Source organism: Trematomus bernacchii, unplaced genomic scaffold, assembly GCF_902827165.1.
Source record: "Trematomus bernacchii unplaced genomic scaffold, fTreBer1.1, whole genome shotgun sequence".
NCBI lineage: Eukaryota > Metazoa > Chordata > Actinopteri > Perciformes > Nototheniidae > Trematomus > Trematomus bernacchii.
In genome coordinates this window covers 1,273,979-1,287,336 of record NW_022987477.1, presented here as the reverse complement: position 1 = coordinate 1,287,336, position 13,358 = coordinate 1,273,979, and the positions used below count along the sequence as shown (strand labels likewise).

Genomic DNA, 13,358 nt, shown 5'->3' with positions numbered 1-13,358 from the left:
TTTATTTAAACTTCCTCAATGTTTATTTCTGTATGCCAGCCAATGTCTGAGTTGTTTAAAGAGACAGGCAGAGAGGAAGGCCGACTGTACAGAGCTCAAGGTTGCCTACTCAGGTTTTTGACAAGGTGAAAGTTCACTTAGACATTTCAAATTAAACCCAGATGTTTTGTGGTATAACACAGCAGTGAAATGTAAAGCAGTGTTTTCTCTTGGACTAACCACACCCACTGAAAACGTATGCTTTAAATTAGCCTCCCTCTTCCAGTCCTCCCCCACGGTGCCTCTACTCTGCGATGATGAGGAAGAGGGATGCACAACACGAAGAGGAAAACCCTGCTTAGAGTAAAACTACCTCTCAACATAAACAGCCGCTGCCAAAACTGGGGTAAGAAAGTTTTTGAGCGCACTCGGTCTACAAAGTAGCGCGGCGAGTGCTTGGAAGGAGAGGAAAAGAAAAGAGGGCGAATCAAAGGATGCCTGACTCCTCATGCATGGGAGATGAGTCTCGCATTCAAAATGTTCCAAGTTTGGCAGATGTTAAGAGCCGCAAAATGGCTCGTTACTGGGACAGAAGAGGCTCAGGATGAAGTTGTCTTAAAACAGAATGACAAAAAAGTCAGGACAGAGGGAAGATGACAGTGTATTATTCTAATATTTCAATGTTTTATTAAAACTTAGATAGAACGGAAACCAGATAAGAAAGAGAAGGACATTTCCACCCTTGAATGATCTCTTGGTGTGGTTCCTGATAATGGTGTACGAGGCTACTCTGGGCTAACCCATTTCCTTCGGTGCACCTAAGGCTAAACTTCATTACTGTATAATGAAGTCAAGCCTCAGATGAACATGGTTGATTAATTCCACTGGAAATGCAAAGGAGGGCGAAGTTTTGAAAGAGGGCTAGAACACAGAGAAAGGGTTTGGAAAATGTAAAGCTAATGGACGGCAAGGTGAGAGGACTTATTGCTCTTGAAAATGGAAGGCGATCAGCAAAATACAGAGCAGCAGCTGGATGGACGCACATATGAACGCCTACGGAGACCGCCAGTATTAAAACCGACTCAGAAAATGCCCCCCCCCCCCTTTACTTTTCATTGCATCTAACTGAGGAGAGGAACTACTGTTGCCAGGGTTATCGACAGAGGGAGTCAATAATGTTTGATCAAAAAAACATTCAGCCACAGCCGGATTGCCTCGATGCAGAAAACACGTAGACGGCGAAGGATGGATACAAAATGACGGCTAATGGCAAACTGAGTACCAATTAACGGCACCCGCACTTCAACATTAGTCCGATCATCTGTGGCCCGAAACCACACGCTGGAGATTTTGAGGAGAATATCAATACCTTGCGGCAAAACTGATGCAGCTGTTTGGAAACACTTGAACTCGGGAGTCTTCAACACGATGGTTTTGTTTATTTTAGAACAGCTGTCTTTATTACAAGAAGTTTGAAAAGCTGTCAAGCTCATGTTAATACTATTGCAAAACAAATGTGTCATCCAAGTGAAAGCGGATGACACATAAACTGTCAAAACAAATGTGGAGTATGTTTGCAGTGGGGGGGGAAATAAAATTGATTATCCGACAGATGTTATTTAATTTAAGGTCACTCCTCATGTTGCTCCATTAATCCGAGTTTGATTGAGTGAGGTCAGAGACTCAAATGCACCGATCCTGTGGGAGCTGTTTAGGCTACAATTACACAACATTTCCCCGCTGAGCGCTGAGAAACATCCGAATCAACCTCCAGCAGATAAATCTTAAAGTGCCTCGCACTATTTTTATAGTTCCTTTGACTAACCTTGGAGAAAAGGCTCCACAATTAGCCTCCTGTTATGGAAAGATGATCCCTAAGCAGCCTGTTCTATTCATTAACTGAACACACACACATTCCTGAGGACTCGTTGTAGACTTTGTAACAGAAAGGCTTTGTGGTAATCTGCTTTTCTTCAAAGAAATCAAGGACAGAAGTTGCAAAGAGCGTATAATCATAGAAATCTCAGGGTCAAGTGATTCTTTTACATTCGTTTTCACGCCTCTCTGTTCGATGGATAAGTAGTTCAACCTGCTGTTTTCTCACGTCAACAACAACAACAACAATGCAAATCAATCGACCAACACCTGTTGACTTTGAGTACTCACAAACTACAGTGCTGTATTCATGGTAGGAGAAACATGGTGTGTTGATTAAATAGTTCTAATGACCCATTTAAAACTAAGCCTGTTGCCTCAGGCTAATAAATCCTTCTTTAACCGCAATGATGTTGCAAGAGTATAATATGTTCTGCACTCAAATGACAAAAGAAATACATGCTTAGAGGTTTGTTTGGATGTCATTGCCTATTCATTATTAAAGAATGGTTTATGTTGGATACCTCACATGCCTGGAAATAGATTACATAGAGAAAAAGACTGCTAATGTTTGTCATTTTGATGCCAAATTGTTATGTTGCAGCGGATCTAATAGTAGCAATAATAAAATCTCTGTCTCCAATCGGTGGGTTTAGGCATATGATAAGAGTTTATTAATAGAAAACCCCAAAAATACTATAGTTTAGAGTCTTATCTCAACATTGCATCATGTCTGAGGTAGAAACAGTGACACTCTAAGTGTAAAGCATGTGCTCACAATACTGAAAAACTAAGAAATCTGTTTGGAGACGGTAAAAATTGAGCTACTTTCCCATTTTACTACATTTTGTGGGCAAATGTTCCACTTTTTACTGCACTACATTTCATTGACATATTTAGTTACTATGCAGATTGAGGTTATTCATACAAAATAACATTATATTATAATATTAAAGGTTAAGCTACCCAGTAGAGTATACATTCATTCAAATAAACTAGACATTTACAAAGTGATAAACGCAAATGCAAAACTTTTATCAAATAATGCCAACATATCTGGTGCTTAATTGTTTGCACAACTAGTACTTTTACTTTTGGTACTTAAAGTATTTTTTAATGCCAATTCATTTTTTAGAATGCAGGATTTGTAATTGTAACAGAGTATTTCTACACTGTAGTATTGCTACTTTTATTAAATAAAACATCCGAGTGCTTCTTCCACCTGTGTTAGGAGCGGTATAACCCTTTATTACCTGAAGAATGATCCTAAAATTCACACTAAGGCATGCATGAGTCCAGACATAGTTCAGCGTGCACACGGACTGAGAGAAGCAGAAAACTGTGGAACAAACCTGTATGACTTTTCTTTCCTCTCCGGGTGTGCAGTCCTGTAAAGCTTATCGCTCCCTGGAAATCATTCTCTGAAGTTGCAGCTTCTCGCAGACATTATGCAAAGAGAAAAACAGCTCGACGGAGATGTCTATCAGGAAAACTCACACGGGTTTTCCATGTCTAGCTCCTGGGTTGCTAACCAGCTAGCTGCAGGAATAAACAGTTGTGATGTCGGGGTTTAACTCTTCCCTGTACCGGGTCTTTCTGCATGGAAAACACGGTGCTCTTCACACATGTTGCGGTGCATTACGGTCCATATCTGTCCGCAGATCACGCGTCCTTTGTGGTCACAGTATTGCCTCTTTCTGGCTCTTCTTCTGTCTGCAGCTCACTCCTCTCCAACACCACAATGGGTTCTGTTTCCACTCTTTTTTACAACACCAGCCTCTATGAGCTTTACGACACCCGCATACGGTTTATGGCGCTGGTTGCTAAGCGATTATTCTAATATTGTCATGTCTGGAATGGAACACCGCCCCCTGAGCGAGGTGCACCAAATGCTCTGTTTTTTACTCTGTCTAATTTTGATGTAAACAGCAGATATTTGACTCTTAATCAGCAGATATTTGACTCTTCAAACAGGATTTATTTTACTCCTAAACAGGACATATTTTACTCTTATTTTAAAGCTACTTTACACACTTTTTGTATGTATATAGTACAATATATATGTATAATAGTAGTGTTTATATGTTCAGTAGATTGCTATATAGGGGAGTATTCTAATTCATTCTGTATATTTTTTCATGTTTAGATACTCCTCTGAATATATACATTTCTTTTTTACTGAGAATATATAGTATCAAATATATATTTAGATAATTGTGCAATTCTTGTAGATATATCCAGCTATGTGAAATACGTATATTAATGGAAATGTTGACATAATTCAAACACAGTAAATTGCACATGTAAACACAATACCTAAAGATATGTGAAAAGTGTATTATGTACACAATGTAATAAACAACCTGCAGCATCAGAGGTGTCAACATTGCTCTTGGACGAAATTATCCGGCCAAAAACACTCAAAAACAACCGTTCATATATATTTCAGGGTGTTGTGAACCTCATGAAACAACAGCCCATTGCTTTCTTTATCAGATAACACAGTAGTAAGTTTGACCTCTCTATACACCATCAACTACACGTCTAATATAACATAAAACCTAATTTAACTGTGGTATATTCAGTCAACATAAGGGCAAAAATGATTGACACATACCATACGTAGGCCTAAATTTAAGCATGCTCAAGTGTTTTTATTTGTACAGATACTGGGTTACATTTGAAGTAAATAAAATGCCGAAATGGGTCAGCAACAAACAAACCAACATGTAATTAAAATTGCTAATTAAGGCTCATTACTAATTCACTCATCGCTGAGGGACAGAGAGCCCGTTAGTTTGCATTCACTGCCATCTGCTGGACAAGAAGAGGATGACAGATACGCTGAGATGCGTTCAGATGCTTCAGGAAACACCGGAATTATTTTATAGCATAGTAAAGACACAACGACATGAGCCATGCTATTCGGAAATAGTGATCTATATTGTCAAACAGGCTTCTTTACTAGGCTCATTAGATATTATTATTTGTCATGTATTTAGGTTGTTATTGCATTTTATTCAGACTGTTGGGCAATAAACCAATTGTAGTGTGCAATAATCACGGTTAATACATTATTTCTTTACATGTTGTACTTCCTTGGGCCAATAACAACAATCAATGTTTGACAAAGGACCTTACCGTTTGGGTTAGGGTTGTTTTTATTAAATATATAGGCCTCTACCAAACGGTTGAAATGTCATTACAAAAAGGTGAATTTGTTTCTTTTTCTTCAGTATATGAACATGACTATGCTCCTGAATTAGAGCAGGGTATAAAACGCACCTGGTGGCCCTCTGTTGTTTCATTTGGCTCTGCTGTCATATGATAGGTACTGTAGGCTGCATAACTTATTACTAAGGATACATTGAGTCATTTCTGCTAGTAGTATATGCTCACGTACTGCTTCCTTGCAGATTGTCCTGAAGTTCAGTAGTTTCCCAAAAACTCTTCATATGGTGAGTAGGGCAGAACCTCAATTGTTTGTATGCCACATGGTGAGCCATTTTTACCCTTAATTTAACCATTGCTTTTAGGTTCACCTGCTGCTGTTTTGTTTGCTAATTTTGATTTGCATTTGTCTTGCTTTTATACTTTGCTCCTGTTCATTGAACCAACTTGGATCCTTTTAGTTTAACCTTGTAGTTTTTCTAACAAACAATCGTTATCTTATAGCAACATTTCCTGAGTTCCATTTCTTTTGAGTGCCTTTTTTAAATAAAAATGACTTGACCTTGAAACATGTCTCTGCCCTTCATTTAACGAACCTGTGTCCTGATTTCTTGCATTGTCTTTTTGTGTCTGCCTGCATCTCATACTGATATATTTCATCTAGTATTTCATTGAATTGCATTAAATAAACAGTTTTTATATAAATTGTAAATGTGTCATCTTGGCATCACTACGTTTTACCACTAAATTACATTTCAACCGTTCAGTAAAGCATGGTTTTAGATAGTTAAAAAAACCATACTTCTAAAGTTTTTCATCAAAAATAACGTCAACATGTGGTAGAGATTACTGACAGGTGGAATTAAGTAAAACACTCAAAGTGAGCTCTACCATATGGTCGAACAGAAGGTTAAAAGCAGTCCTAACAAATGTAATTTCTTTTTAAGTCTCAATATTTTCATATGTTTGTCACTTGGTTATTTTTAAACTAATTTGTTTTGCTTAGATTCTCTTCTTCTTGCTATGCAACATTTGCGTAACACCGTAAATGTCCCCGCTGTGGGACTCGTAATGGAATTATGATTCTCCTCCTACACATTTGTTGCACCAATAGCTTAGTGTAGCCAACTAAATATCTTAACGCTGTTTATTTATATTAAATAAACGTATACTCACTCATATATACTTGTAGTTGTTTCACAGGGATAGACTGGTTACTTCCGTACGTTTGTGAGGAAGCAGAGATTTCCGAGCAGCACTGAAGGCAGCACTTGAATCAAAGACACAACAGTAGTTTCCGAAAAGTTTGACCTCGGTGTTGAAGATGAAGATGGAGCAAAGACAAGAAAATACAACCTTAATTCTACTTTCAGCAACTAGCTTGGCACTTCTAACCATCCTCACTGTGTGGAAATCAAAACAGTGCAAATATAGACTTTTAAATGAAACTGGAGGGGCAATGTTTTATGGTAAGAAAACCTAAGCTAAATTAAAACGGAAGCCGTTAAATTCAATAACACTTCCTGAACGCACAGCTTTAACATGTATCAGGATGTTAAAATAACCACAGTTTGGTGTCGACTTTTGGGCTTTACTGGGATTCTAGTGGTCTCAAATTAGCTATTTTAGCTTTAGTCACCATTGTTATTGTTTATCTGTATTCATAATTAACTATCAATGAGTTCCAGGTTAGCTTAAATTGCTAACAACTAAGTGATACCATAGAAGAAGAATGAGGTTTCTACATATTATACTTAATTGGCTTTTGTATCTGTCTTTTGTATCTGGCTTTATGGTGATGAATGGCATAGGCAGTGGTGTGAAGTAACTCAGTAGTACTCCATTACTTCAGAGGTAAATCGTGTACTTTTACTCCACTGCATTTATCACCTTTAGTTACTAGGCAGATCTGGATGAATGATGTGAAATATAATCAAGTATTAAATCAGACTTTAGTTCCACCTGGAGTAAATTCACAAGCTACCCTGCAGTATACAAAGTCATTCAAACTAGCTGCACCTTTACCAGCTTTGAGAACACTTTCATGATCAATCATAAAACATATCATATATATTATTCTGAAATGGACCAATCTGCACAATGACTACTTTTACTGTCGCTACTTTCACTAGATTTTGATGAGAATACTTTTCTACTTTTACTTGAGTAACATTTTGAATGCAGGACTTTTACTGTAACAGAGTATTCCTAAACTCTGGTACTTCTACTTTTACTCAAGCACAAGATCTGAATACTTCTACTTTCACTCAAGTACAAGATCTGAGTACTTCTACTTTTACTCAAGTACAAGATCTGAGTACTTCTACTTTTACTCAAGTACATGATCTGAGTACTTCTACTTTCACTCAAGTACAACATCTGAGTACTTCTACTTTTACTCAAGTACAACATCTGAGTACTTCTACTTTTACTCAAGTACAAGATCTGAGTACTTCTACTTTCACTCAAGTACAACATCTGAGTACTTCTACTTTTACTCAAGTACAACATCTGAGTACTTCTACTTTTACTCAAGTACAAGATCTGAGTACTTCTACTTTTACTCAAGTACAAGATCTGAATACTTCTTCCGCCTCTTAATAGGTACTCTTTAAATATGACTTTTATGTGGATAACCTCAAACCCACACACTGCATGTATGCAATACGAAAACACGGTAAAAAAATAGATGTGAATGAGACAGTTTCTACATTTTCCAACATGTTATCTGATCATCATCACACTTTTAATTTAGGCTGTCATTACACCAAACAGGTTGCATATATTGCTCCAGATACCATACACTATTAATGTCCCACCAGTGAGCATGTTATCCTCCTTCAATCATGCAATATTAACTTTGCAATTGAATGTGTTATCTGTATAGCAGCATGTATTTTAGACTTTTTCTTATAGGCTTTGTTGTACAGGGTTGTGTCTCTACAGGACTGTCACCATAAGTAGTTTTTTGCATTATAGTAGCTGCACCATGATTTATTTACTCCTGGAATATGGTTGTATTATTCATAATGTATTAGTTTTTACAACAGCAGCTTATATTTATTTGTTGTTCTATTTTGCAGGCATGCTCGTGGGGCTAACTGTGAAATTCCTGTCATTTTACCGGGGAGAAAACCTGGACAACATGGAGGCATTGTGCAATTGCAGTGGTCTTAACATCACTCCTCACTTCCTGCCGGTTAACATCACATCTCAATCTCCACGAAACGTTAGAAAAGTCAGTGATGGAGTCCCAGCGCTCTCAACCCCTCATATGGTAAATATGGTGATTTGAATTGACCTGCATTTCAAATACATGCAAAAAAAAGTGAATTATTAATGTGGATAGGTGCTGCAGGTTGTGCCACAACATAGTCTCTAATGGAAGGGGAAACAACCTGTCTTAATAAAACATTCGCTTTAAAAAAGGTACAAAATCAATGTTGCATAGGAACGAGTGGAAACAAAATGCTCCGTGAAGGATGCTTTCTCTCCCACTGGTGCACTTTTATTTGCTCTGAAATAACACTTTGTCTTCCTACACCTATATTTTCCCTCTGGTGTATATCTGCAGAGACAGTCTCCTCTAATGGAGCTTAGCTATTGGTTTTCCTCTAAATTACCTGCATGGTCTGTTTGTTATTAGGGAGGCAGGAGAGTGGTGGTACAGCGAGGAAAATAGAAGGCAATTTAACCTATATTAGGGATTTATTAGGAACAGATTGTGTGTGTGTGTGTGTGTGTGTGTGTGTGTGTGTGTGTGTGTGTGTGTGTGTGTGTGTGTGTGTGTGTGTGTGTGTGTGTGTGTGTGTGTGTGTGTGTGTGTGTGTGTGTGTGTGTGTGTGTGTGTGTGTGTGTGTGTGTGTGTGTGTGTGTGTGTGTGTGTGTGTGTGTGTGTGTGTGTGTGTGTGTGTGTGTGTGTGTGTGTGTGTGTGTGTGTGTGTGTGTGTGTGTGTGTGTGTGTGTGTGTGTGTGTGTGTGTGTGTGTGTGTGTGTGGTGTCTTTCTCCATACCTGGCAATGTTTTCATTATATGGTAATTTTGTTTTGCTTGTTTCCCTTGTGGCAGTTACAACAAGGATTTGCGCCGGACATTTTTCTCACAATCTACTGTTTACCTGTTTATCTGTATCTATCCAATGTGAAACACACACACACACACACACACGACACAACAATGCCACAGTCAGTATCTTGCAGAAGGAGATACTTGCGGTGTCACCGAGTGTCGAGCTGACAGTCAGTGTCAGTATTCCTCTCGTCACTCACTGTCAACACTGAGCCGTGTGTGTGTGTGTGTGTGTGTGTGGATATACTTTATTGATCCAAATGTGGGATTGTTTTTCATCTTAGCATGAAGACAAGGCATTGCACATGAAATAAAAATGAAAGGGATAGGAAAGATATACACCTATAGAGCATCTCTACCGAATAAACAATATTAATATACAGAATGGTCAGTGCACACTATGATAGACAAAGGTACCAAAACATAAGATACTTTTTTTGGTGTTTTTATTCCATTAGAGTACTCGTAATAATAATAAATGATAAGAAAGCACCTTATATACAAGGTTTAGAAGGTGATTTACAGGGTAAGAGCACAAAAAAGCACTAAATCATAAAACAATTAAACATTAAACCAATGAAAATGACGTCAAATAGTCATAAAAGCTTTTAAAAAATCAAATGTAATGCAATAAAAGACATAGTGTGTGTGAAGTTAAGATGAGAAGGATCATATAAAAAAGTGTTTTTTAAGGAGCCACTAAACTTAAGCCACATTTTGAGAACTCCCGGACATGAGGAGAAAACTCTTAGCTTAAAAAGTGCATTTCAAAAATGTTCTCTCGCGCATTTTGGATTAATCACACAGAGGAGAGAAAAGGGAGTTGCACTAATGTTACAATTAAATGAGAAGCAATTTCAAGGTTTTCGGGTGGAATTAAATTGTTATATTTTATCTTTTAACCAGGAGGAGGAAGCTTTATGCTTTTTTAATGCTTATTTAAATGCTACATACATAAACCCTTTATCAAAGTATATTTGTGTAATGTGTGTCCTCTAATGCGCAACAGGAATAATTGAGCTGGAAACTCCTCACAGCAATTATCAGTTCAAAATGAATGAATCGGAGAGTCGAAGCATTTACTTTGGTTTTCATAACCTCGATTGCAATACAAATGAATACAAAAGAAAGGAAATATCAATAATATTGGTTTTACTGAAGTGTATTATGTAAGACAACAGAACAATGTGACCTCAGAAAAGTAGAAACTAAGATATTTAGGATAAAAAATGGTTTTATTGATAAGAAAACCTGCCTTTCATGACGCATATTCAGCCTACACACCAACAGTGATATGAGCACAGACTACTGTTTAAAAAAGCAGAAATACAATTTGAGCTGGTCCGTTTGAGTTTAACACACACAGTTAAGCTCACACACACTATTTTATGAACATATGTTAACCTGCTGAATTAAAAACAGAACCAATGAAGCAAAGAAAGTGAAAACCATGAAGCAGATTCAGGCAGTAGAAGTATAGTAGAAGTATAGATTCCCGTGGAGCCGGGGCCTCACTGAAAGTATTATCCAGTACAGTTTACAGAGAAGAGATAACATCTGATCCTTTACAACAAACACCATATGATGTTTTTAGGTTGTTACTAACACTGTAATGATTCTAGTCATCCCCAATTTTTTAGAAATGTGACATTAATCTGATCTTTTTGATATATCTAAGGGAATACAGCCACCTTTCTTTTTGTATTCTGATCACGTTATTCCCCAAGCTTAGATATCAAAAAGCACCCAAGCATCGAGCCATGGCCCCTCGATGGAGAACAAGCATGGTCGGATGTGAAATGAGCGTATTTGAAAGTGTATTTCCTGATCTCAGAGCGATATTTCACCCCGAGAGAAAAGGGAGTAAGTGATCCGTGGACCTTGCAAATCATCCGGGCCAAGTGTAAGTCTCCACTAATGGCTCGGACTCTTTGGCCCCCGTTGGATGCTCGGGTCTCATTAGCAAACCAGCAGAGGCTACCAAAAAGGCCATTACATTGGTCAGAGCGCTCTGTGTAGCCTTCACGCCATTAAGCCCGATGCATATGGGGACCTAGCTGCGAGAGAGATAAGAATTTCATTGCATTACTGAGTCCATTATGTGCCTCTCGGGAGTAAAGCATTAAAGTTTGTGGTCTGATTAAATGTAGTGCTGCTCAGCTGAAGAGGCAATTAGTGTATACAACACACCTCCATCCTTCATTCTGTGGTGCAGGTGGCCCTTAGAATAAAACCACCAGCATACGCATCATTTATTGATGACACTGTCTGTATTATGCCATTTTATATTTGACATGCACAGCCTGCACAGATTAAAAGATGCATATATTCTGCTGTGTGGGTAATTGCAGGCACAAAAAAGTAATTTATATTGAGCCGGGTGATAGGAGCAGAGCAATTTGTAGAAAGCTCTGGAAACCGTTTTAAGTGTGAATTACGGAGAAAAAGCACGGTGGCTCTCCAAACTCAATAGAAAGGGCTTTGCAGCATCAGGATTGATCATTACAAATGCAATCTTACACATCAATGTAAATGTGCACATGTAAAAATGCAATTTATTGTAGAAACATTTGCCTATTCTCATTTGTCCAAACTTCAAAGGGTCGGTGACGCACAGCATGCATCGTCCGCACATCTCTGAAAATGGAATTGAACTGGAATTGAATTTAAGACCTGGGGGGGGGGGGGGGATGTAGGGATCAGGAAAAAGTTGCGTTATTTTCTTCTGAATCGAATATCTGTGCCGTTTGATCCTACCCACAATAGACATGAGAAGGACTGGAGGATGAAGGACATGAAAGGCTACCTTTTCTCGTGTTGCGTCACGTTGGTTGGGATGAGACTCAGATAGAGGACGTGCACGGTGTGTTAAAATAAAATAAGCCTTGCACTCTCGTTACAGTTTGCTTCCACGCTGGTGTAGGCTGTTGTGATTCTGTTTGATGTCGGTCCATCTATTGTCTCCACATGTGCAGCTTCACTATCTACTGTGAATAGCTCCTGTGATGTGTGTGTGTGTGTAGTGTGTGTATATAATATCCCTTGGTGATAAAGGGTCTTATTCTTTTTGTCTTCTTCTCCTTTGTTGTGTGGTTCTTCCCTCTATGTTAACAGGTCGACTTCTCACTTTTTAATACGCTTTTTTCGCTATTGCAGTACATAGTAATTATATTATACGTAAGTTAGACTTTAAGCTTAAAAGAGATTATTTGTATACATACATTGGTTGCTAACTCTTCGTTCGTGGGTGGGTAAAAAAAGCCTGCATTGTCACACTTTCTTTCCTACTAACAATGTGGAATAGTGTGTTTTCTGCAAAGAGAGGACAGATAAGGTTGTCACGGTATCTAGAGACTATTGTGACATTGGGATCCAAAGGGAAAAAAGAGCTGCCAAAACAGAGGCGCTCGAGTGAACCACGGTTGTGTAATATCTGTCTGTCAGTCTGTCACATTCGCTAAACGGAGACCTCTCCTCCCCACGGAGCGCTGCCACTCACCAACACAACTGATCTGTCTTTTACAGGAGACCTTTGATCCTGAGGTCCTTTTCAATCTGTTCCTGCCACCCATCATCTTCCACGGAGCTTACACCCTTAATCAGGTGAGACTGCTGTCCTGACATGCCTCCGAGGAGGAGGAGGAGGAGGAGAGGAGACGCCTTCAAAGGACTGTAACTCTGTGAGGAGGCTCCATCAGAGGGAGAAATATCATGTGACATGTGTGTGACATGGAGTAGAAAGGGACACAAATGCATGTATATACTTCATTTTTACACATATGGATGTTTTACTGAGAGTTTTGGAGATAACGGGCGTAAGATGTCGTCTATATATAATATACAACGCACTCGACTTGTGATGCTCAAACCGGCCCTATTGTACTTTTTGGGGGTTTTCCCGTTCCAGTAGTGTGTTATCTAGGTTTTTGTGCATGTATAAGTATATAAATATACACTTTAAGTCACTGTGTTTGATATTGTTGAGCTGTGTATTTGTTGTTACTAATTGGTGTTCATTTTTCTTTTTCTCCAGAAACGATTAATTGGGAATCTTGGATCTGTTCTGACCTTTGCGTTTTTGGGAACCGTAATCAGCTGTTTCACCATAGGGTAAGCATTTATTTTTAAATAACACACACAAAGTTAGGGTGCACAGATGAAAGAGATACTGGGTACTTGCTTTTCACATCGTTCCACTGTGCATAATCTAAATTAATTGGCTCATAACAGCATTAACTTTAATCAAATATAAGACTTTCTGGCAT

At 38.4% G+C, this 13,358-nt stretch overlaps 2 protein-coding genes across 2 annotated transcripts in view; one reads left to right on the top strand and one right to left on the bottom strand.

Moving 5' to 3' along the window:
• The window catches only part of dipk2ab (divergent protein kinase domain 2Ab), a 29,525-nt gene extending 25,919 nt beyond the window's left edge, over positions 1–3,606 (bottom strand). The window contains 1 exon segment of the mRNA XM_034147363.1: positions 3,207–3,606. The gene's annotated coding sequence lies outside the window, so the exon portion shown is untranslated.
• Positions 3,607–6,308: 2,702 nt separating this feature from the next.
• Positions 6,309–13,358, top strand: part of LOC117495803 (sodium/hydrogen exchanger 9-like) — a 66,918-nt gene continuing 59,868 nt past the window's right edge. The window contains 4 exon segments of the mRNA XM_034147341.1: positions 6,309–6,494; positions 8,109–8,302; positions 12,619–12,696; positions 13,127–13,203. Of these exon segments, the coding sequence (XP_034003232.1) occupies positions 6,350–6,494; positions 8,109–8,302; positions 12,619–12,696; positions 13,127–13,203 (494 nt within the window). The 5' untranslated portion in view covers positions 6,309–6,349.